This window comes from Aulonocara sp. 'chitande type north' Nkhata Bay, linkage group LG1 (assembly GCF_057382095.1).
Source record: "Aulonocara sp. 'chitande type north' Nkhata Bay isolate Kocher_YH1m ecotype deep benthic linkage group LG1, A_spYH_male_GT1.1, whole genome shotgun sequence".
NCBI lineage: Eukaryota > Metazoa > Chordata > Actinopteri > Cichliformes > Cichlidae > Aulonocara > Aulonocara sp. 'chitande type north' Nkhata Bay.
The window spans coordinates 8,144,970-8,172,005 of record NC_141344.1 but is presented as its reverse complement, the minus strand read 5'-3'; the positions used below and the strand labels follow the sequence as shown (position 1 = coordinate 8,172,005).

Genomic DNA, 27,036 nt, shown 5'->3' with positions numbered 1-27,036 from the left:
TATCTAATGGTATGTCTTTAAATTTCATTTTTTGCACATTGTTTACCTGCTTGTAAGTATATTTGACTATGCTAATTTAATTCCAGAACAAAACATATTTTCATGATAATAGTGCTGATAATATGTAAAGTACAGTTGAGCTTTTAAAATGTTGGCAGAACACTTCACAAGTACTTGATGAATGGCCTAAGATGTTCATAAACCCTCTATCTCCTGTGGAGGTAAACAGTGTTTGAACTTCTCTACCAAGCCCTTGTTTGTCAGTCTTCACCGAAGCATATCCATCACCTTTGATGTGTGTGTTGTATTTGAGGAGTTATGATACAAATGTGTAGAGAAAAAACAAATCTGAATGGTAACAGAATCTGGTCAGCAATAGTGAATACTAACTGAACTCACTGCACATCTGTAAACTGTACATACATAAGCAGCATGTCAGTCTGAGCAGCTCTCCCTTGGGTGTCTCTGGTGGGTGGGACAGTGGAGGCTGAGGCGTCTGGACAAGAAGTTGAGGGTGGAGGAAGAAGTGACCCGTGTGTTTTTGTTTTGGAATGTGAAAGTATGTCGGTCAGCATGACACAGCCTCTAAAACACACCCCATTAAACTGGAATCAGTCTGAGCTTTGTGTGTGTGAATGTAAAGGTTTTAAAGGTTTGTGCGCTGGGAATCTGAGTGTGTTTCTCATTCTCTTCATTATATATAATAGTTTTAGAAGTTGTAGTGTAATTTTGTTGGCAAGAAATGTTTTATATTGGCACCAAATATTAGCAATTAGTGTCATTTAATTAAAAGAAAAAATGTCGGGATCTGCCTGCCAAAAGTCAGACATTGTTAAGCATGCATGCTCATGTCTGTGAGAATATAGAATACATGTGTATATATGGTCTTATGTGCAGGAGAGTCTGTGTGAGGGCTTGGATGCCATCCAGTAATCTTGCAGCCTTTTAATGTCAGTCAGGATTTATAAGCGAACCAAACGATGATGTTAGCAAGCACCCTCTCCGCTTTTTTCCATGTCCTCTCAGTGCACTTTGCTTCACTCTCCTTATATTCAATCCGTGATTTGAAACACGTCAATTTATATTCAGCCCGTCCTATCAGCATTACTACTTGTTGACATAATCTGTCTCGCTCTCTCATCTGCTCAGACTGACATGATGCTGGCCTCCTGTTGCTCTCCAGCCAAGAAACCTGATGAGGTGTCTACCTTTTCCATCTTCATTTCATGCAGATGAATATTGTTCCATCCTCCATAAGACTTGCTGAGGCCAGGAATGGTCACAACCTTTTACAACAACCTTTAAACTGTGGTGTCAATAAGGACCAGCTGTTTGCTGAACTTCAAATGATGCTTCTTTTCCCCCAGAGATACTATGAAGAAACCATTAAGGGGACACAACAACTTCCCAAAGAATGTAACTTAACACAAAGTGTCCCATTTTAACAAATCCTTTTGTCCAGAGTAGGAAGCAACAGTGTCCACATGTATGGACTATTTGGACCTCAAAAAATGAATCCTGTCAACTTTAGTAATATTCTCAATGTTCCTTTAGCCCTACAAAAAGCAGCTAAATGCAATGACAGAGGTCACATGACTTGTAAACAACTAAGACATCAACAGCACATTAACCGTCATGATCATCCAACAACTTTCTCAAACATTAATCAAAGTTATGGCCACGTGAAGCTGACCAACAAATAGAGACATATTTTCACATGCAGCCAATTTAGAATCAAAAATTAAACTAACAAATATCTCTTTGGACAGTGGGAGAAAACATGGAAAAGCTCCAGCTGACCAGTAGGTTAGAAGCCAGAAACCTCTTGCTGTGAGGTGACAGTGCTAGAAAAATGATACCTGAAAACTCCTGGGCTTCCTACTACCTGATCACCAACAGCATGCTCGTGTGCTAAAATAAGATGGTAAAAAATAAAACTGCCAAACATGTTCATGTGGGCATTGTTACAGGCATTGCTAAAGTGTGGAAATATTGTGGATCTATATTTGCAGAGTACTGTTTATATGTGATAGTTTATCTCTTTACTGTGATAGGAGCTGTGCCAGTTAGAGCCACTTGCCTGCAGCACACAAGAGTTCAGTTTTGGCCCCTTTCAGCTTCCAGAATTTTATAACACTTTGAAAAAGACAGCAGCATTATAAGAACATCGTACTACGGTGGCCCTGAGAGTCCAAACGGACTGCAACTTAAGAAAACACCAGCAATAAGAAAAATGCTGCAAAAGCACACAAAGCACAATGGAAATGGGAAAAACGACAACGGAAATAGGAAAAAACACAAGGGAAGTGTTTCTGGGGAGACAATAACCTGACGGACCAGTTGCAGGAACCCAAAACATGGTAGTGTTTTATCATGATTCATATAATACTGATGACGTATTTCTAGGCTAATAGTTAGGCTAACTAAGCTGTAGTGCCTCTTCACCTCACTGTGCAATACCTTTGTGCAATACTTTTGTAAATAGTCAATGGTGCAAATAGACCACAATACTTGAAATGTGCAATTCACTTGTATTTTTATTTTTATTCCTATTTATTCTATTTATCCCCCTTCGTATATTTTATTTATATTTGTCTCTGTATTTATATATGTGTGTGTGTGTGTGTGTGTGTGTGTGTGTGTGTGTGTGTGTGTGTATATATATATATATATATATATATATATATATATATATTAGGGGTGCAACGATATTCGTATCGATATTGAACCGTTCGATACAGTGCTTTCGGTTCGGTACGCATATGTATCGAACAATACAACATTTGTAATTTATTTTATCAACTTTCCTTCCGACGATGCTGTCTGTGTTGAGCGCTCAGTGAATCTGCGTTCGACTACTCCGCCTAGGCTGCACTGTCGAGCGCAGATCCACTGAGCACTCAACACAGACAGCATAGTCAGAAGGAAGAGCGCAGGGCAAGCTAGCAAGACACATGGACCTCCCCCACCCTCATTCAGATCTGGCGTTTGGAATTATTTTGGTTTTCATGTGACGTATGACCCTGAAGGTAAGCGAGTCATGGACTAAAGTAAAACAGTATGTTGGATGTGCCATGCAATGCTCAATTACATTGGTGGGAACTAGTGTGTTAGCGCAGTTAGCTCGTTAACGTGTTGGCCGTCTAGCCCCACACACGGGGCGATCGGCGGTAGCTCGTTAACGGAGATTTGCCGTGTTGTGGCGTTAAGGTCATTTCAACGAGATTAACCTGAAAGCACTAGTGGGAACACAACGAATATGACTGCACATTTACGCAGACATCATCCTAGTGCAAAGACCAAAACAACAAGCATGCTACTAACTTTAGCCGAGTCATTTAGACAGCTGTTAGCACATGATTCTCCTTATGCTGCTGAGAATATAGCCCAGAAGAAGCAGATAGTATAGCTTTTATTTTGGAAAGAGACATTTCTCTGTAATAAACTCTCTTTTCCAAAGATGAGTGATTCCTCAATCAGATACAGGGCTTGCAATATCGCTAGCCCGACGTCCTGGAGCTAGCGATTTTTTTCAGTCGGGCTACCAAAATCTATCTCTTCCCTGCCCGTCGGGCTATTGTAGGAAGGAAAAATATATGTCAATGCTTTTGCATTCTTTCAGAAATGTAGCTGGGTAATTATGTCATTGGCATCGGTGAGCCACTGTCAATATGTGACATATTGAAATCGCGTTTGAATTTGCGCTTGTTTTTTTGCTTTCACTTTGCAATGACAGCACTGATCTGTGAGTGATGATAATTTGTGCACCAATTCCTCTGACATCGTCTTATTAATCGTTAGCTTACTATGCAAACATGACAAGTGAAATCTCCCGCAGCAAGCTTAAACATGTGAGAGGTTGATCGCGCAGAGAATCGCTGAGCTTATGTGAGTCCGTGTGTAAAAGCATTTCAGTTCTGCTGAGCCAAATAAGACAGGTCAGGGTGAAGAAGTGACAGCCAAAGAAAAGCTTACCACAAAACGGAGAAGTTATGACAAATCAGACTATAAGGCAAAAAGAAAGTGCAGCTTTATGGTTTCATGGACAAAAGAATTTCTGTGGCTGCAATATGACGAGCTATATAACCAGGGCTGCACATAAGTGGTCCGCAGGTGCGCATTCGCTGTCAAAATAAAAAACACGCACAAGGGTTAGGGTTAAATTTAAAAACTGTACTTTTGAGTTAAAATATATATTTATAATTTTAATAAATGACAAATTAAAAAGGCATGAACATTTTTTTTGTATCGAAAAAATATCGAACCGTGACACCAAAGTATCGAACCGAACCGAACCGTGAATTTTGTGTATCGTTGCACCCCTAATATATATATATATATATATATATATATATATATATATATATATATATATATATATATATATATATATATATATATATATATATTTCATTCTGTAACTGTAACTTCTGTCGGTGCTGTGTTTTTGGAAACCGAATTTCCCAGAGGAGCCCACCAGAGGGATTAATAAAGTTCTATCTTATCTTATCTTATCTAACACACTTACCTCTCATCTTTTCTTTCCTCACACAACCAATAGATCCTCCTCTTCTTTTAAGTGTCTTCCAGCACAATTCTTAGCATATTTTGGTTCCTGCAACTGGTCCGTCGGGTTATCTCCCCAGAAACACTTCCCTTGTGCTTTTGAAAATCTGTTGTTTTTTTCCCCATTTGTGTTTTGTTTGCTTTGTAACCTTAGTAGATCAAAATATGGACCTACAGTACTGGTAATTGCCAATAAGTATTATTACTTGTATCCCATAAAGCACACAAATACAAATGAAAGTACAGTTTCATAATTTTCTTAAGAAATAGCAAATAGCTTTTCTTCAAGTGTTTTCTTAACAGTCATAAACAATGAATCTACTAAAACAAATAAGCAGCTGTTACGACCCCCTCTGCTAGGCGTCAGGGAGGGAGTAACATACACGAGCCCCCCAACACAAAACTGAGTAAAGCAAAAGGTTTTAATTACAAACTTTAAACAGAAAACCGACAGGGCTGTGCAACAGACCACTGGGCAGACAATTATTACATAAAGAAAGAACAGTCACGAGTAAAAGTTAAAGGGTAACTAAGGCAGGCTGGCCGCACACAAAATAAAAGCTAGGGTTTTAACTAAGGCAAGCCAGCTTCACAAAATCCTACTCACAGCCAGCTAGCAGCTCAAAACTCTAATCAGGCTAAGTTTAAAGCATGCACCAAGGTTCGACAAAGTTCAGCAATATGAACAAGTTCAACAAAGATCGACGAGGGAGGCACGAAGGGCAAACTGCATGTTCAGTCCTAAGCAGCAGCCACTGAGTGAAGGACCTCCAGCCTTTTGTAGCCACAGGTGGGTACGATCAGCCACTGATTGCCTCTTGGAGCATCACGGGATCCCAGGGCAGCCAATCGTCCGTGTGGTCTGGCACACTTCATTCTGCATAAGAGAGGGTTGGCATGGGTCTCCCAGTAACCAATCACACACACGAGTCCTGGAACACATTGATTTACCTAGAGGAAGGTGGGGCCACCTGAGGCCGGAGGCCGTAACAGCAGCCACAACACTGCAGTGTTGAAAAGATTTTTAATGAAAGCTAGGAATAAACTGATCAGTTTTCCACTGTTATTGTGTTGGATAGAAAAGTTTATATTAAAGGTGCAGCATGATTTGGATGTTTATGTTTTCATTATCTGTTCTGCCCTATGAAGTTAGCTTACAGGAACCCATGGCCTTGTTACGACCCCGGTTCACCCACAACTCACTAACAGGCCTACATGTACTGCTTCGTGTTAGCTGGCCTACGCTACTGACATTTCTGGCTCTCCAAGTATACAATAAAATATAAATACTTTATCTTGTAATTAGTAGTATTAAGAAAATACATGGGTGATAGAGAGGTCTGGACAGGATTTGGGCAACCTCTTTTGGCTTTTGTTGATATACTGTCAGTGCGGATGTAATTAACTGTGACAGCTGGCTGCTGTTTTTGACAGCTTGTGTATCTAGAGGACAATTAATTACCATACACAAATCATTGGAATTCGATTGGGCACTACATGGTTTGTGCTTATCCAATAAAAGACCTTGATTAATGATCTGTGATTGATACTCACACATCCTGCAGACAAGATTCCCCAAATTCTTGTTAATTTTGGGAGGTTGAAAGAGAGCAATGCAAAATCTATTAAAAAAAAAAATGACTCAACGGTGTCTGTTGATAGTTTAGCTTTGTTTAAATGTTTAAATGCAACCTCCAGGAGGTCATAACTTCTCCATATTATAGCATACAAACTTTGGTTCTGTCCATCTTCTCCAAACAGTCAATTTTGCTGCGGGTGGCTGACCCGTCAGCTTCCTGCCCAGCATGGGGTACAGGCAGGGCCATGTAGGATCCCAGCCTGCTGTGGGAGCTGTTGCCAAAACCAGCATGGCGGCATTGGAAGAAACTCGAGGACAGTTTCCAGAGGCAGGCCTTGGGGTAGATCATTTTACACTGAAGATTATGTACTTTAGCAAGGGGTCTCCTTCCAAGGGGGGAATGTTCATTGTTATGTTTTTAAATCCGACAGTACCTTGATTTATTTTTGCATTTACAGGTGGGAAAGTTCTGCAGAGGATATTACTTGTAGCACATAGAGAGAACAGTGGTCCCGACAGTAGGTCAGTGCGTGTATGACACTTACCATGAATATTGCTCCAGTCACTGTGCATTACAACTGCCTTTCATTTAACTGAGTGCTATTGTTTTGCAGAGTTTATACAGGGAAGAATGGGTAATAGGTCTTAGCATTGTCTTTGGAAATGAGTCTCATTTTATTTCCCATATCTTGCCTCAAGGTGCCAAGATATGTGATGAACTGAGACAGATGCTAAGATGTGGCAGGAAATATCAAGAAATAAAAATAAAGGAGGTGGACATTGATAAGAGGTTTAAAGACAGGGACGAAGGTTTTTGTTGGTTTAGAGTTCTCCCTCTTGGGACTCTTGTTGGAGGAACACAGGAAGTGGAGCTCAGTGAAGGTCAACAGCCCCTTGACATACTAGGACAAGAGACTGTTAATGTGTGAATATACGTGTGTACATCTTGTCATTTTGATGGATGCTGCTTACTGATGTGGCATATATGTGTCACAACCGTGTTACAACATGTGCATCAGCTGTGATGTAAGTGATTTATTTGCTCAACAAGTCTCACAGTCGCAGGCAGTTCAGTAACTTGGCCGGCTGTGGTGGGTACAACGATGTGATGATGAATTACACTGAAGCACATTAGCACAGTGAGACTGAACAACAGAGCACAGTTTTGGAAGGAAGCCACATTTATCTTTAAGTCTTTGTATATATATGTTCTTCTGAGAGTCACTACTGTCCATTTTCTCTGTTGAGATTTGTAATTTTCTTTTCAATGTGCTGCTAGCCTTCTTGTGGTTTAACTCTTTGAAGAAAATTTTATAAGGTGTTCTTTCCATAAGCCCTTTGTGTGGGTTTTTAAATCTGCACTGAAAGCACATTCATAGTACACAAGTTCATACTTTTCTACCCATTGTTCCACATCACAACTGAGACATCAAGACAATTCCAACTACTTGTCCTTCAGAAATATTCCCAGGATCTCTGTCTCCACAAATTAAACAAAACCCGTCCTTACGTCAGCTTCCCCCTAAAGGTGTGATGGTGTTGTCCACATCACAAGTGCATCTCTTAGTGTATAATTGTATGTGTGTGTTCTTTTCAACTCGTGTAAGTATACATATGTGAAGGTGTTCAGCACGAGCACATCCTCTCTGTTTATTTGCTCTGCCAGCCCACTTCCAGGACCCAGGCCTCAGGGGACCCATCAGATCTCTGGTCTAACAGAGGACGCTTTGACTGGGAGCCCAGGAGGCCTGAGCCACTTCCACCAGAGTGCAGTCTGACCTGCACTTCTCCTCCCCTGTGTTATGCCTCACCTCTCCCCATTTGCCACGATTTCTCCTGCCTTCCTCCTGCCCTGACTCACTTTAAAAAAAAAAAACCTCTTAAACTCTTCCCTTAATTTTTCACTATACAATTTTGCGTGTCTTAACAACAGAGTAACAGCAGCAAACTCTTAATTCTATGCAAAGGAAAACATCCTTGCTGGAATTTGTGAAACAATTCCTAAACCAGACCCCTTACGTCTTGTTTGCACTTTGTGCCATCATACAGAAAACCTCAGACCACAGACGAGTTGGTCAGCTTAACCTGACAATGTCATTGTGATATTTTGTAAATGGTGTTTTGTCATGCATGATTTCCTGGAAAACTCCTTGCCTGAATTTCATGATTCATTTTCAAATTTTATGGCAGATTGTTAAACTAAGGACTGTGGTTTTAATTCAAAACAAAATTGGTTAGTAAGTGCCCATTTGTTAAAGGACTGGGACACTTATGAGGCAACATGGGATTTTCGCTTCATTTTGCTGGGGGAAAAATTTCATGTAAAAAAGTTTGCTTCAGTCATTCAGATTTCCCTACCTCTTATTCTCATGTCATTTCAGAGCAGCCACTTGTGCCTGAACTCATTTGCTTTGTCTTCCAGCCTTTTATTGTAGCAGAACTTAAAACTGAAATTTACCTACAGAAAGGTCATGCTGTGAGACAACGCTGCTAATTATTCCACCACCACCGCACCACCCATCAGCCTATTGTCAGAGCCATGAGAAATTGTAATGAAGACCCTAGAATACAAAAAGTACTCTTACCCAACCTGTAAAATATAATAAAAACAAAGCAAAGTACTGATAATCACTTTTCCTCTGTTCAAATCCCAAAGTCAAGCTAAGCCATAATCTTAGCAGGTCAGCTGATATCAGTGGTATCAGTGGTAGCCTTCATCAGCTGATGCCTTTCTATCTAGCATATCATTTTATAATTATGTTCATCCAAAATAATTAAATTTTATATCTATAACAGTTAGTTATGAAATAAGCTGAGCTGCCCTGTCCACAGCTGCTGTGTACCTACATGCTGCTTTGTGGCCCACCACAACTCTTTTCACATTTATTAAGTATCATACTTGTTGTCACGGATACCTACTCTGTTCTGTGCTTGGGGTTTGCTCTCACTACAGCCTGATTTCCATGTGTGCACAATGACGGGTATCCAAGAGTGGGGCCAAACTTCCAAATGTAAATTCATTCAGATGGAAATAACAATCATGTGACTAACACATGACACTTTTTCTCAAATGTGGTGATATGTGTATATATCTGAGCTCCACATTCAGCAAACACGGCACTTGTTCAAACAAACTGGCAGCAACAAATAGTATATATCTACAAATATTTTTGCCTCCTTTCCCAGCAAAAAAGCAATAAATGTTAAATATTAAATGCATCAGACTTCAGGGCCAGAAAAAAATTACCTTCTTTTTCATCTGGAAATGATGACAGACACTGAACAGCAAGTCATTTTTGCCAAAAACACAAGATAAAATCACCACATATTTGAAATCTATGTAAATGTCTGAAGGGGAAAAAAAAGCAAAATTTAATAAAGTGATGTGACAGCAGTTGAAAAACAACTTTCAGCTTGGCTTAAAATCTCAATAAATGACTTTTCCAGGCTCTGGGAAAGTTTTACCTCCATAAGCACCAAAAGATGAAAAATGTAAAAAAATAGTAACCCACCTTGTTGCAGTTCAAATGATCTCTGCATCAGTTTTATGCATAACTCTTTTACAATGTTGGCAGCCATAATCACCATTCTTAAAACATCAGCTGTTAACTCTTAAATTATCTTAAAACAAAATGAACAGAGCAAAGCAATTTCCAGTCATTTGGACTCTGCTTGTTGGAGTTTGAATCAGAACAGCACTGTACCTGACTAAGGGCTGAGACTGAGAAAGCCTCATCACTTGATGAGAGTGTCTCAGAGCTCTGCCTGTGGTCTCTGGCCTTTGTGACCCTGTCGTGGCTCAGTGTCTCTGCAGGAATGTGGCATCTCTGACCCTCTGAGCTGCTTTTCTGTGACAGACACATGTATGATCTGCTTTGTCCAAGTCTACAGGGACATGAAAGTATTTGGCATTTTACCTGACATGAAAAAAGAGCTTGAATGGAGAACACATGGGGAAGGAGATGAAGAGGACTTGACAAATTACATGTTTATGCATGTTTATAGCTATATTTCTATGGAGGCATTTCAGAGTAAATGTTTAAAATGCTGCCAAAAGCAAAATGTAAATATAAAAAAATCTTGGGTTTTTTTGCTTCTTGGTTAAATTTGAATCAAGAGGTTTCTGACTCGTAAGCAGAGCCAGACAGGAAAGCACATACACCTTAAATAGTAAATGACTGATCACCATTGATATTCTATAACAGCTAAACACGTCTATCCCTCTAATTGGCAACAATTTTACAGTTGGAGTTTCAGTGTTTGTAGCAGCTGTAATGTTTCAGACCTCAAAAAGTCTTTGATTTACTCACTGGCCCACTGATACCAGATGTTAGTGCCTCTTTCCCACATCACGAAGGCATCTTGGGAGACCACAAGAAATATTGTCATTTACCAAACCGATGTGTTTCCATCACATTACTCACTGTATCATATTTTGGCTTAGCATACTGGCAGAAATTTAGGTGAATGAAAATCCAGCAGTGGACTGGCAAACTCAGACTAGTGCTTTATGTGTGACAAAGAGAGAGACGCTATCAAAAGTAACACTTGTTTTTTTTTGTATGGATACTATTTATTTTAACATATTTATGGAAGGAAACCACTGAGATGAAAATAAGTGTAAGAAAGAGTGGTGGGCATTCTGAGAGAAGGGCAACCAGGGACCAAAGAGGAATGGCTAAGTGCGAGATAAGGGTGAGGGAGCAGCTAAACATTGAGGTCAACCTAACGACAAACCCCTCATAATGATGTGTCTGGTTGAGTTTACATGCCAGACAGGAAAAAGCTGCTTCTTAAGGAGGACCTTTTACTAAAAATCTCACAAGAGAAAAGTAATGAACTGATAAAACCAAATAGTTCTTCCAGATCTTCTAAATGGCCTCACGACTTCGTTGATCTTGGAAAACTTTGAAAGCATTGCAAGATTTATCACTGTTTTTATCTGCAGCTCCCCAGTTGTTGAATTCCACACCCCCAACATTCCCTATATTAATTTTTTGCTACACAATACACGTTTCATGCACACAGGCACATGCACACAGCTGGGCTTGTCGAATTCAGACAATACCACAACAACAATGTCGTTCCGGTCTGTTATCAATTGGCTGGTGATTTGTTTTGTTGAGGTATTAATAGTGACAGGGTGACCATAAAAGGGCAGAACAGAGCTAATCTAGAGCAGATTGTTTGCCAAAAAACAGCCATTGTGCTTGTCCAGAGGGCCGTTCAGGTGTGCGCTAATCAGAAAAAGATGGAATATGATTAGTGGAGTTTTTGGGGAGGTCCAACTCTGGTCTAAAGCCTTCCAAAGACAAGTATGCCTCCATTAAACACAGGAAGCATAACTTTGAAGAATCATAAAAGGTTTTTTTTCTGACAAAAGGTGTTTCTCATTGTAATGAAACATAGGTATAGGTATACAGCTTCATAGAAAAAAATTATTTGCCGACTCCAAGTGTGAGAAAAATGAACAGGTTAATGTTCCCTCAGCTTGGGGTTTGTTGATCGTAATCCAAAGTACACAGACAGAAAATGCCAAAGGGAGAAAAGTGAGTGAGAGTTTGAATAGGTTGCCTCTGCGGACTCCTGGATGCAATGCAAACAACCTCTAAGAGGATCGAATTCAGTCCACTATTTTTTTCCACTTGATGAGAGTTTCTCTGAGATATTAAGAGCTTGAGGGTAAATTTGACCTTATCTAATGTGTGATGTGGACTGCGCTGAGCTGTCAGTACCTTTCTTTCAGTATAAAAATCCCCAGAAATCACACATATACTCTGTAGGTATCAAATATGTGCACACATATGTTTACGGTTTAGCTCATTTTGTCCCACTCATTGAAACTATACATCTATGTACAAACTAAGACAACATTTACCCTTATGGACACACACTCACCAGCATAAAGGATGATCTCATTTATGGGCACCTGTACACACAATCATTCAAAGGCAGCTACTCACATAAAAGTATCAAATGTAGTGATATTCAATCCAGAGATCTACGAAGCACACGTGCACATACTGCTACAGTTTGTTCAAACACACGACACGCACACACAGAGGGATGCATATGTTCCTTATTACTGTACCTGTTTTAGAGTGAAATTAAATCACCTCCTTCCATTCTTCAGTCAGGGGGTTTCCTGCTGTTTGACATGACGGATTTTAGCACCTAATTTCACTGTTTACTGTTTTTCCAATTTTTGTATTAATTCTGTCACTAAAAGACAAGCCTACCGGGTCTGCTGGTGAAATATAAGTTATTCTGTGATTGATGATTAAAGCATGTACAAACAGCACATTCATCATGAAAACAGAAAATAAATATAGCAATCAGTTTCAATAAGGTCTTTAGGGAATCCTTTGGAGAAAGGATGAAACTCCCTTAGTTGCCTCAAAAATGGCACATTTCAACTCAACTGAGAAACACTGAGTTTCTTTTCTTTTTCTTTTTTTCTTTCTTTCTTTTTTTTTTTTTTTCAGCAACATTGGTGTTTTTATAGCTTGTTTTATGGCTTGTAAGCAGAGGGAACCACTGCATGCAGTTCCTTGTAGGTCTTTAGATACAAGCCACACACATCATAATGTAGCACTCAGAAGAGAGAAAACATATGGGTATGCCCACACATGTGAACACTCCTGCTTCTCATCACCTGCTACAGAGAGCAGCTTTCTTTACAACCATGCACAGCTGATGCGTCTTGCCTGTTTTTTTCTTCATCGCCACATTTGTTTTACACGTGCTATCGTCGCCACTGCAGGAAATTATAGAAAAGAAAGGTTAAAACTTTTAAACATGTCTTTTAGTTCTTCTTTGCCTGGATTACTGTTAGGAGCAGTTTGTATTTGATTTCTTTCTATCAATATTCACAGCACTTTAGGCAAGAATGTGAGTTTTAGCTCTTCTTGTGACATGGGATTATTATTTTATCATCACACACAATATAGATGTTTCTTCTGTGTGGATGAGTTTTCCGGTTTCTATTTTCATACACCAGTTTTAATTCTACTAACCAATCATGTCTGAGAAGGCTGGAGCATGACAAACACTGCATTGCCAAAATGCAATCTCAATCTCTGAAGATGTTTTAGGTTTTTATTATCTTGCACCTGGAAATGTACCGGTTTCACTGGAAGACCTGAGAGGTGCTGTCCACAGACAATAGCTGAAGGCTTGCCAAATGTATATGTCTGATTTATATGTCTAGAGGAAGTAAAACAAATGCAAAAAACAATACCCTGTCCAAGTAAACATAAAGCACATTTATGGCTAAATTGTATTTAGATGCGTTTCAGGCCTTAGGTACAAAGTGGACTCTGGCGTAACTGAACAGAAATACACTAAATTAAACACAAATGTGAAAATGCCAATTCAATGTTCTTTTTATTCAGTTATACATGAATAAAATATCAAGAATTAGCTCCATCAAGATAAAGAGTTAGTTGTGCCCGTTCTATTGTCAAGTGCTATTGAATCATTTTAAAGGAGTCGAATAAGAACAACTATATAATTAAATAAAACAGCTGTGCAACTTATACTGATTACAAACGTCACATCTGTTTCATGTATAAGTTTACATGCTACTCAGGTTATGCTGTTTGTTGCCATATTCCATGACTTTTTCCACCTTTCTTTGCCTTTAATGATGAATGAACTGTTACTCAGGTTTTTGAAAATGTGTAAATTAAAAATGTGTCCAAAAATAAATGCATGGAAAAACACATGCGGTCTCACTATCATGTCCTAAGAGTTTTCTGTCTATTTGAGCTTCACATTCTAAGTTAATATATTTTAATGCTGGTTTATGCTTTATTGAAAATCTAAAGTTCAATTTGATTTTTATGTTTGCTGGATTACATATTTGCTTTTGGTTTCTTTATTCTAATAAATAATTCTAGAAAACTTCATCATGATTTCAGTGAGTCTTTGATTCCTGTTCTTACTTTATAGGTATTCTGGTGATGACTTTCATTATGCAATCTTGTGTTTTGGTTTATGTCTTGATTTCTTTTCTTCGCATCCCCCAGTTCCTTCATCTAGACTTCCCTCTGTCTCATTTCTGTTTTAACATGTCGGTGTCCCTGTTTTCCTCAGTCTGACATCTTGTTAAGTTCCCTCTACATTCAACACAAATCAGCTTGCGTGCTCTCCATGAGTATGCTTCATCACCACAACCTGGATGACTGATGTTATTAAAAAATAGTGACAAGTCAGAACATATATGACATGTATACTGCTTAGTGTTAACAGGGGTCCCAATTTGTTATCTCTCTCCCCCACATATTTACATAATGCCCCCAGATTTGCAAGACTACAAAAACCTTTGTGGTATCTGAAATCTCTAACGTTTCTGATGCTTCTGATCCAATAAGGGAAACTGAAAAGTTGGGAATGGAGGGATAGTGGATAGATAGAAGGGGTAAGGACCCTTAGAGAGGAAGTAGAAACTGAGAAAATATGTGATAAATGTTATAAAAGGAAACAGGAGACAGTATGATAAAATGTTAGGGAGGAAGGACACAGGAAGGTTGAAAGAAAAAAACAAAGCATGACGGGCCAGAATGGATGGATGTGTCAAGGGATAACATGAGGAGTAGATAAAAAATAGAAAAAGTTCAAGTGACAGTAATGGATTCAGAGTGTGATGAATGAAAGAAAAGAGTTTGAAATGAGAGTGAATGTCATGTGGATGTGAGCGGAGCAGAGGTGATGTCCTCCTAAGGGAACATCTCATTCACCCAGAGCGACCCGTCAGCAGAGCCTCACTCAGCACTCCACCACATGTAGTCATCTAGGTGGGAAGCCAGCTACAGGAGAGAAAGGAAAAACACACAGCACAACCTGCCTGCATGCTCTGATTTCCACTTTCTGATCTTTTTATAGACCTTTACAGGCGAATCCCCCACTGAGGCGAACGCTCCAACTGCCAGTGCGCAGCTTTCTTCCATATGGATCAAAAAGATGCCTCTCTTTCCAAAGTCACACAACACCTCCTTTACTTTTCTTTCTTTTTTTGTCATCTTGGCACCTTTCTTTAGCTCTCCCTGCTGTGCATGTTTTTGTTTCTTTTTAGTTATACATTTGCATTAATAAGGGATATACTGGTTGCTTATGGACCAGCACGAAATGCAAATGGTTGTTTTATAACGACTACTGAAAAATTGTGTTTTTCTCCAGATTTTATCATAATTACATAAGCTACAATTTATGTCAAAATTAATTTGTTAAATATGGGCAAAATCTGGGTAAAATATTGCATATCACTGCATTAGCCTTCCTTACATAAACAAAGAAATCTCTTTCTAAACTCCAAGGCTGAAAAAAAGTGAAAACTACATAATGGACGTTTCTTGAATCGATGGTTTCTTGAACACTTGGCATAGCATCAAGCCAAAACTGGGCAGGAAAAACAGTTTGGAGGGATCATGAGTCTCTTCTTGTTCTTTTTACTGCTCTTTCCCAAGTTTCTGGAGTTTTCTTTGTGCAAAATGTCAACTTGCTATCAAAGAAACATGCACGCAGAGGCTGTTATATAACTTATCTAAGTTATTTAAATTGATGAATGCATGTTGGGTGAATGCCAGTAGTAGCATGCCAAATTATATTAGTTCTCATGTCGTGAGTGCCATTTCAAAATTTGCTTGATGACTCATTTCCGTTGTTTGTGTTTTGCTGTTGATTTTTTTTTTTAACAACTAGTGATTTCAGTACTTTTTAAATATACATTTTATTCCAACTAAGCCTTCAAGCTACCCCATTTAATATCACTAAGTATCTAAGAATGTGAAGAGTCCCTTTAGGATTCAGAGCTGAGGCAAAAGCCAAATCTAATGCAATAAATCCAAAGGAGAAGAGAGAGAGTTTAAGACCCTGACATAACACAAGGTGTCACAGAGCAAAGCTCACACACAGAGACACACAAGGATAACCATCATCACAATCTATCAGCCTCTCAATGAGTTAATCAATCACCTCAGCATGTCAATCAGTCAGTCAACAAATTGGTCAGTCAGTTAGACATTGAATGATTTGGTCTATATGAACTTTGAAGTTAGGGAGTCATTCACCCGGAAATAAGTGTTAGTTCAGTTTTTACTGCTGAAACTTTACACGCACTCCTCACTCAGCGGGACCGTGACACCAGAGACGTTCCCTTGTGGCCTCATCTTACCCTTTCCCAGGACACAAAGGTCCTAAGAGGTGAAATTATCAGGACACAAGCAAAGGCTGCTGGGTCAAATCAAGAGCGACTAAAGTGTTTCCTGTCACACTTAGTTCTTTTTCCCTAAAGAGATCAGCCGTTATCATTTTTGACAAGGACAAAGATGGGACCAATTTCTCAACACTAACACAACACTAACATATCTGGTTAGCACAAAAACTGTCAAAGCTGTGTAATCACCTTCTCTTCAAACCAGCATCTAACATGTAAAAAACTTGTTGTTTATTACATTTGACCTGACCTCTACCCCAGCATTAATACTGAGGCTACTAGACGGAGGCCTGGCTTGTGTCTCCCCAGAGCAAAGCAGAGCTCAACTAGAAAGAGGGAAGCTGGAGAGTGGAGATGGAGATGGAGTCCAGGCATGGAGGTGAGTCAGACTCCGTCGGGTCCCAGAAATGAACACTTTAAATGTTTCTGGGTGACACATAGGGCGGCTGTGGGTGGAGGGGGTTGTGTTTGGACTTGGTGCTTGGGAAGGAATCTATGCCTCTTACTGAGCACTTTGAAAGTTTCCATACATGTAAATATTTTCACCTCATCTGTTCTGACCAAAAGATATAGAAAGTAAAAGAAACATGCTGAACTTTTGTTTAGCAGGATGTTCTAATTGTGCTATAAATATACATACACTGTGGCATGACCTTTAAAACCACTGCTATCCACTCTTCAAGTATTTCGTGACAGGACTACATGTCTGCTACAGAATATGATTACAAGAACGGGAATCATCTGGGAAACATAAATGGCATGTGCACCAATCTTTCTAGGAGATGTTTAAATATTCCTCTACATGGCTGAAAACGTTGACTGGCTGGTGGCACAAGATGAACAGTCAGGTACATGGCAGAGGGTGTTACCCAAGCAGTGCTCAGTTTCATGGTAATCAAATCAACAGTTACGGGGATATTTTAGTCTGAACCAACGAACTGAAATAACCTGCTATAAAATTGACTTTAGAGCCACATCACTGTGTAGTTAAAACCAAACTGGGACGGATCATTCTTTCCTTAATAAAATGGATTTTCTGCACAGAAATGTATTGTTTAAAATCAAAAGAGAAACTCTGGCCAAAACTGCTTTTTGGAAACTGCATACAGCTTTCATCTGATATGAAATGCATTTGAATGCCAGGTACTGCAGTCGGCATGCAATCACAGAGGCGAAACAGCAGGATTATTGAAGGAAGCAGTTGTGGGTAGAAATTTAAGGATGAATTAAACTAAACCTCATAATGTTAAAGCTTGTATTATACCTTTGACCAGTGGAGCGCTTCAGCATGTGTGTTCCTTCACTTCTAGCCTAATCATAGGCAAACATCATATTAAATACAGTTAACAGGTCATTTATACAGGGGTTAACGTTAGAACATACATTTGCCAGTAATATTCTGGCCTGCTTTTAGATCCTCCATGCTGACTTGAAGTGAGGACCGCGAGTGAAGAATTTCCTCTATGGACGATTTTCAGACAAATAGAAAAGACGAATAGTGAAGGTGAAGGAAAAAATGTGTGGAAAGGCTCAAGATCGTAGTGATATCAGAGACCCCCGCAAAGAAGCTTTAGAGGGAAAAATTCAGCCAACATGACCAAGGACTTTGTGACTCAGACCTGAGATATTCCTGGAACCAAAGTCAGGGAATGATTGCAAATGCAGTCAACTGCACAGCATTTACTGACTTTAGAAATTCCTCCCACATATGGCTACAACTTTCTAATGTTGTCAAATAAAATAATATGTAAAGCTGCAGTTCTTTCTTCAATAGCCACTGAATTCAGTAATTCTCTCTAAATATAGTAGTAATTTTACTGATGGTGACAGAACATGCTGTTTTCAGTGCAATAGTAAAACCCAGAATCAAATATTCTTTCTACAAGAAATGTGCATAGAGTTGTGAAGAGAGTTTCATGCTTATGACGATGTGACGCTTTTGGCTGAGCTGTTGTCTTAGCTAGCTGTACACTTTGCTTCAGTGGATAGTAATAATAATAGTTCTAATTATTAGCAATGCTAAGTCATCTTGTTCCAGTGTATTTAACTGAAGGCAAACTTCTCTGCACCTGATTTCCTGATTTCCTGAACTCACACTACAACAAATGAAATAGACAAAAAGTTTGTTATGGGTTGAACTTTTAAGCCTCATAGAACACAGAAATCTGGTAAAAGTACTACGTTTATCATGCTATTTTATGTCTTACTGAGCACTTTCACACACTGCTTTTATTCTATTCTCACAGACATTTCAGTTCAGTTCAGTTCAGTTCAGTTCATTTTTATTTCAAACATTTCAAACATGTGCCTTCACAATCATTACAAAATATCATTCCATTATTTGTTTGAAAAGGAGTAGGCTGAAGTATTTACTTATTTGTCCCTACCCCCTCAAGTTTTACCTCTCATTCATTTAATTTTTTTTTGTCTTAAATTAAATCAGTGGATGTTTTAGATAAAATTTGTGGTTCTTACCCAAAACTTTGACATGCAGACTGGCGCAGCTGGAGACTGAACCAATGACCCTCCAAATGAAGGAGAACTCACTCTACCTAGCCACAGCCACCAATTGCAAAGGAAATGTCCACATCCTCTCTATACTTGAAAAAAACATTATGTTATCCTACAGTCTGTAAATTAATCCCAAAGATGAATACCGCTTAAGAACTTCTCGGATATGATGGAATAAAAAACTATAATGATCCCGTTGGGAGGGATGGATCATTGTAACAACAAAAGTAGCATAAAGTATGGAAACAATTAGGATCAACCATGTCTCCCTAACATTTATCACCATCCCCTACTTGCATACTGTAGCATGATGTTATGGGTGTTATCTACTGCAGTAATGAGCCCTGCAGGGTATTTAAACTAGAAAATGTCAATCATGTGAAAAAATTTGTTTATAGTTTAGTGGAGCACATCAGTCTTCCATCTGACTCCACAGCTGAGAGCGCTTAAAGCACGAGGGCAGAAAATTAACTCCCATCATCATAAACCTGCAGTAACTGCCAACACAGACAATACAGAGACAATTCATACATTCTCATGTATAAACATGCAAACTGGCACTCACACTCACTCAGAAACAGGGTACAAATCATGTACATTTGGCTTGGCCAGGCTGAAATTTGACCACCAGTGAAGACAGAATAAGAACACAAAGTGGGTAGAACAATAGAAATGCAGAAATTGAGCTGATTCATCTTCATTGCTGTGAAAGCCACAGTGGCGAGGGGACATGCGGTCTTTGTTTAGATGGTGAGTTTAGTTCTGCACAACACCAGGAATCCCCCCTGAGACCGAGACATGTCATTTACATTTCAGGCATTCAACTAACATTAAGGCAGATGGAATACAGCAGAGGAAGGCAACACCAAAGCTGAGATAATCAGCGAAATAAACATTGACAGCAACCACTTGCAATACATGGTGAGTCAGAGCTTCATTGTGCTGACAACAGTTTGGACTAATTTGTATTTATTTAATGAATGCAATACCAGATTCATAAGCGAATGTCCAATATTTGTGAAATATGACTGTCAAACATTAAAAGATCCTTTTCATAAAAGTGAAACAGCTCGTGGTAAGAGCAACCATGATTTAAGTTCCATAATTTCCTTTGCTGTTTTCACAGCAACTAAGCTCATTTTCTTTGGAAGGTGTGAATTTTTCCAAACGCCTAACATGTCTTCTTCAATAAAAGCTATAGAAATAGCACATATTCCCAGATTATTTGAATATGAGAGACCAGTGCCAGGTAAAGAAATACAATCCCTGAGAACCAGAAATTCCTGGAAAATGTACAGCCTGTCTGGACACTGCAATGCTGCGGGTTGAGATTAGACTGTCAAACTGACCCGGTGTGGGTCACATACAATTGAAAGACTTCAATTGTCCACTTATGGCTTAGCCACGACAACTCAGCATGGCAGGCCTGTCAATCTGTGGGTTTCTTTACATGTACAGAGGTCATGTGAGGTTATAATATAAACTATTTTCAGCAGAATTGCATTTGGTATTCTACGGAGGTCTTTGTAAAGAGAGGGAGTCAGCATTGTCGCCTCAGAATAGTGTAGGCTTTCTCACTCAAGGCTATGACAAAATGCTGTAAGATTGTGGATGGAACCTGCGTTTTGTCTCACATATTAGATTAATCAGTGATTTGACATCGCCCAACATTCCAACATGTATCATCCTTCTGGAAGACTAGGGCAGATGCATGGTTTTGCTTAACCAGAAAGACTATCATGAAACAATTTTGTCACTGCTCAGTGACAAAAATACTCATGACCCTGTGAAATGAGACCCAGGTAGTGGTTACCGGAAGAGGGTGATATATTGTCTGAAGTAGTCAGAACAAGAAAATGCTATTAACCCAGGGAAAGCTACGCCAAGTCTGTATAGTTTACCAAAGATACATAAACAGGGTGTACCTTTAAGACCAATTGTCCATATGATCAATTCAATCACCTATAGCATCTCAAAGTTTCTGGCTTTGATCCTCAACCCGTTGGTAGGTAGCTATAAACACCACATCAAGAACACCCTGGTTTTGTTGAGAAGGTAAGAGATGTTATTATGGAGGATGTTACATCTCTCTTCACTTGTGTTCCAGTCACTGAAGCAGTGGTGGTAATTCGTAAGAGATTACAAGATAACTCTAATCTCAGCAACAGGACCACTCTCAGCATTGACCAAGTGTGTTTGCTTTTGGAACTGTGTCTTCATTCTACATATTTCACATACAATGGTCAGTAATACAGGCCGATGGGTCTGCCATGGGTTCCCCAGTTTCACCCGTTGTGGCCAACGTGTACATGCAAGAAGTGGAAAACAGGACTCTGTTATCCTACCCTGGAACACCACCAAGTCAGTGGTTCAGGAATGTCGATGACACCTGGGTGAAAATCAAATGTGAGGACGTAACACAACTCACTGATCACATTAACTCGGTGGACAACACATCAAGTTCACCAAGCAGGAGATGGTAAGTGGCAGAGTAGCCTTCTTAGACTGAGAGATTTCCATGAGTAATTGGGGACGTTTAAAAGTTGTAAAATGTGTACCGTAAACCTGCGCATACACATCAGTATTCAAGGTTTGACTCTTGTTGCGGTTATCCCAGCTGGACATTTGTCAAAGCTGGGAAGGCACCTAAAGAAAGCTCCAGGTGACCATTGATCAATGACAATTGACCATTGATCAGTTGACATTGATCAATGGTCTTTGTCAGTGGTTGTTGATCAATGGTCTTAATAATTTGCATATTAATGGTTATGAAACTGACCTCACAACCCATTGTTTGCCAGTGGTGCCTTTTTCCGTTATTGTGCAAATACACTGTTTATAAGTTGGGGAAACCTGCAGTCAGCTGAGACTGAAGAAGTCACTTGATTGACAAAATGTTTCTCCCACTGAAAACATTACGTCCACATAAACAGAATCAACTTTTGTGGATTACAGGGGTGTGTCCTGCCTTTTGGCTTGTGACTGCTGAACAAGACTCCAGTTTCTAAACAACCCTAATTGAATTAACAAGATGGATGGATGGATTAATGGAAGAGCAGATAGATACAATAGAATGATTTTCCTAGGATTCTATACGACCAAGCATTTTTGCAACCAGAGGGGCTGCCCCTTGCTGACCATTGAAGAATATAATTAAAGAGTGGCTGTATCCACCCTGCATATAGAGTTTATGCCCCATCATCAAAAGGCCAATTTTCCAAAAGCTTATCTCTATCCCAATTAATAGGTTGCCAGTCTATGGCTGAGTAAACAGAGAGAGATAAATTAAAATATATGCACACATAGGACCAATTTTAAATCACCAGTTAATATAACAGAGACCTTTAAACTCCACACAGAAGGGCCCCAGTCATCCAGCAGATTCAAACCCAGGACCTTAATGCTGCGAGGAGGTAGTACTAACTACTGCAATACCATAAAGCTGTAAAATAAAGCAACAACGAAATAACACTGTGACTTCCCAAACTGCATTGTCATTGAGCATGCCCATAACTAAAAATACCCAGGATAATTTAGACAGTTAGGTTTAAATGCTCCAAATTATTTGTAATTGTCTTCCTTATTATAGTGATGGCCAATTAAGATGTCATGTGTGTAGCTCTTCATCAGCATGCTGAAATATTTTAGTTGATCAAATGATTTATTCTTATCTTGTAACAATTGCACATTTGCTAACTCAGATATATAAAAAAGTGCATGTTCTGTATTATCTGCCCAGATATACCACTTTGGCTATAGCACATGCTAATTCAATGCAGGTTCCTCCTGATGTTGCTCACATGTGTAAAATAATATAAAAAGCAATAAAACAACAGGATTCATGAGTGACTGAGCCAAACAAGACCTCACACAATGGAAGTTGCCACTTTATCTGCTCCATTTATCCCTTTTAGGGAATAAATCTGGCTCTAATGCATGTTATCAATACAAGAGGGATACACTGCAGTTCTTTGACCTTAAGCCTTTTAGAACATGTTCATTCATCACAATACTAGCCACTGTAAGCTTGACTGGTCAAGTCCAGTAGATGGTGACAAAAAATAAGAGAGAGTAAAAGCCAGTTGCACTAAAATTGATGTTGCCCATGGATAAGTCTGACACACAGAGCAGCAGTAACTAACAGTAATTGTCTAGAGAAATGTGCTGGATAAAATCCAGAAGATTGATAAATCTATGACGGACGATGAAAACCAAATATGCGAGTCTCATGAAGTACCTCTTTTAATACAGATGAATACGTGGTGTGGCACTCATCAGTTATGTCTGGACAACATACAGCCTACGCTAAAACAGAATTGAACGTCATATATTATATACGCAATGAACCAATCTGGTTTCCCCCTGAAGTCATCTGTGAAATCTTTTTGATCCAGGTCTGTGCTGAACAGAGAACAAAGAAAAGCATGGCAAGGAAAATACAACCTCATCTAATCCACCTCCTCCAGCACCACAGATCTCTCATAGAGCCAGAAATTAAACAAGACACAGAGCCTGTTACAGTCTAACCTTGAAAGCAAACAGATCACATGGTCTGGCCTCACACCAGACCTGGTGCCTCATTTATTAAAAGATATTCTTACACCAACAAGCAAACCTCAGCCAAAGTTTGGCTTCAGACAAAACTTATCTCGGTGTCAGCATTAGTGATCCATGTTAACTTTTTCATGTTGTGTGTGATGTATCAGGAGGTGAAAGTCTTATAAAGTACCATAATGTCTGCATAACCTTTGTTTCAAAACACACAGAATACAATGTCAAACATTTTCTGGAGATTATGAGTAATAAAGAAAAAGCACGAGAGAGGGGCCAGTTACTTCAGGTAATATTTCATAACTTTAGAGGATTGCTCCACACTATATCCCTCTAATCTCTGTTCAACTTTACTTGACTTTGTACATATTACATAAAAACTGCCTTTATTAAATGCTGATTCAATAGCTCAACCAAATTTGGTGTTGTTAATTAAAGAGGTTTTTGTCCTTCTCTATGTATAGTATAATAAAAATAGCTAATCACTTCACAGACTGCTTCTACTTTTTAGGTTAAAATACAGGCCTTACTCCCAGGGGAAGGGGGATTCTTTCCCGAAATGTTTTAGCTTTGGACCCAAACTCAAGTTCTGTTTTATTGTCACAGGGCCAGGAGAGTGGAAATCATCTCCGTGCTGATGGAAACTTCAGGGAAAACAACGTTAGTGTTGCTAAACACTGAAATTATACATTCTCTAGTAGTTATCAAAGAGAATCAACAACACAAGTTAAAAAAAAAAAAAGAATGCTCTGAAAGGTTATCTGACACGTTTATCTTCACCGAGGATCGTCATTTAATCTCTATGTAATGACCCTTGGGAATTTTTTTATTTTTCACTCCCAAGTGGATATGTAGAGTTTCCAAAAGGGGATAAACTATGTGGATTTGTGGAAATGACACAGCAGAGTGGTTTAGTGGTTGCAGAAACTGTTCCATAACCTCAGAATAATTCATGTTCAATTCGCCCTACAAGGATTAACAGGCACTCATCATTTCCTGTCACTCTTCTAGGGAAAACAATAGATATAAATGTGTGATATAGAGTAACTGACTGTTGTCACACTTAGTGGCCAAGATTTTAGGCCCTCGGGGGTCCAAGGAAAATCCATATGTATGATCTGAGTGACAGCTGCACAGCTTACCTGAAGCAAGTGCCATTCTTCCCATCGGCCCTAATGCAGGGATATTCCACCGTCAAGATTTTATTATCAGGACACTCCATTCTAAGCAAAAAAAGGAAAAAGGAAATATGATTGATTGGCACTGTTTTCCAGCAGTGTTAAGCTACATAGTAATAAAACATGGTGTGGGGAAGTACAAGCAAAAAGAGATCCAAGGTTGGATTTGAAAAGGGGGATGTTACAGTTTAGCATGGAATTCCCCCATATTCAAAGTTTGATACCACAGGGAATCCAAGCTATTATTTGAAAGTACAGTTACATAAAAGACCGGTGTGAATCTAGTCTGCATGTATGCAAATGCATGGCATTATTGGAGCCCAACTGATTTTTAAAAATTTAGATTTCAGTTTTTGAATTGATATTTGAGGGTTTACCCTGATTCACTTTTAAAAGTATATATGAAAAATCTTCTGTTCTTTACAGTTGCAGTTTCTCCACCTGGATAAGTTTATGCTTTTATTTGTTTTATATTTTTGTAAATTAAAGTATAAATTTTGCAGTGTTTTAATCAAATAAACAAGATACTTAATGTCTTTTGACTTGCACTTACTTGATAATACAATTATATTGTTAACGTAAACTCTAAACTAAATGAATACAAATTTTACTGAAAAGGTTTTGGTGAACTTGGTGTTGACCAAGAAAGGTTTAGAGTGGCCAGATTTACAATGGATAAATCATACAGTTTGGATATTGCTAGACTATTACAGGCAACTATTTATTTGATATTTGTGATATTGCTTACAACACTTTGACTGTCTGGTAACATTTTTCTGTCAGTTTTCAATATCATAAGACATAACAGAAGAATCCCAGAGAATATTGTTAATTTAGAAACATAATCCCAAATAACTACTCTGACATTTTCATAAAAACTTAACAGCCAAAGAAACAGACTAATATATCAATACAGTCATATTTCCTGTGTGCACAGCCACTACTAACACTACCAGAGGTAGTAATGTGCTCGAGCAAGAAGGGCATCAATCACAGCGGTAATTTTCATTTCTCCGTAATAGAATCCGATGAACACACATACCCTGGAAACATAAATCTGAAGATGCAATGCCCATGTTTTCATGTGCTTGGACAAACGAAACTCTGGTTAATTACCCCGTGTTTAACCTGTTGCTTTGCGGTTTAGTGGTTTCCTCTTGTCTTCTACAGAATATTAGGAGCATGTGCTCCATTCCCATTGACTCCTCACCTCCTGACCTACTCTCTCCGGGCATCTTAACAGCATCTGTCATATTATGTCTGAGCACAAGCAACATTTGGCTCTCCTCACCGCAACCGATTTCAACCATTTGGACTTTCCCTTTGCTTTTTGCATTTCCTTGAGCATCACATTAGATTAGACGCTCTGCAGCGGTTCATCCAGGGGTCTCCGTGACAGGCTGCTCACAGAGCATGTCGCAAAGAGCAGAAACCCATAAAACGTAGACTAAACTCTGTTATGATTTCTGGCACCGTATGCTAATCTGACAATGAAATAACTGTTTTGAGGTTTAATTGAATGCCAAACAAATGTAATGAGTGGAGTGGTAGCTGCCAAGAAACTTGCAGAGCTTCAATCTCACATTAATTCATAAAACCACCGTAAAGCATAAATAAACGATAAGTCAAACATTTTCGTGCAGAAATTTGTGCTACTTTTGAAACTTTTTATACTTCAAGATAGAAACGCACATAATACAACTTCTCGTAATTATGAGCGCAGCAGACATAGTTTCATCATCACACTGCCGTTCATTAACAATAAACAATATTGCTTATATGTGACCCACAACTAATATCTCTGAGACTTACCCTGAGGTGTCCATTGCAAGCGTCGTCCTGATGGAGCTGGCACCAGATTCCCAGAGGAAAACGACACAGAAAACGCAAAATGGTAAAAGAGTCGCACCATAAAGCTGACCCATGTCCCTTTTTGCGCTCCGGGACAAATGATCTTCTCGAGTGAAAACGCCTTAACATCCGCCAAACGCCACTGTTTTCATCTGTCAGTGACCCGCGCGGGTAGTGCCATCAAAATATCACAAATCCCTGTCAAGTATCCCGCAGAGGAGACGCACATGGAGCCTGTAGGATAATAAGTGCTGCGCAGTGCGTCCGAAGCCCCCTTCCCAACTTTACGCACTAAGGCAAAGACCTCTTGGAGAGCTACTGAAGGGTTTACAGCTCACTGTGCTCTCACTAATCCCCCCTGGATTTACATTCCAGCCTCCAAAGAAGCGACTTAACGCAACTAAGTATACAACCTTACTCCCCATTGGTGGTGATGACGTTAAACATAATAATGATAAAACAATAAATTGGCTAAACAGCATACATGAACCTAAATGACCCCCAGGCTTTACCGCTGTATTTGATAAATACATTCCTTGGAAGAAAGTCAAGCACCCGTGGCGTTGTAAAGACTTTTTAAAAAT

General features: G+C 39.1%; 1 protein-coding gene across 1 annotated transcript in view; it reads right to left on the bottom strand.

Moving 5' to 3' along the window:
- Positions 1–26,817, bottom strand: part of LOC147338634 (collagen and calcium-binding EGF domain-containing protein 1-like) — a 40,725-nt gene extending 13,908 nt beyond the window's left edge. Inside the window, exons 1-2 of the mRNA XM_086314371.1 lie at positions 26,414–26,817; positions 24,566–24,646 (exon numbers count right to left, since the gene is read on the bottom strand). Coding sequence (XP_086170497.1) covers positions 24,566–24,646; positions 26,414–26,526 — 194 coding nt within the window. The 5' untranslated portion in view covers positions 26,527–26,817. The remainder of the gene's footprint in view (positions 1–24,565; positions 24,647–26,413) is intronic.
- Positions 26,818–27,036: the final 219 nt, after the last annotated feature.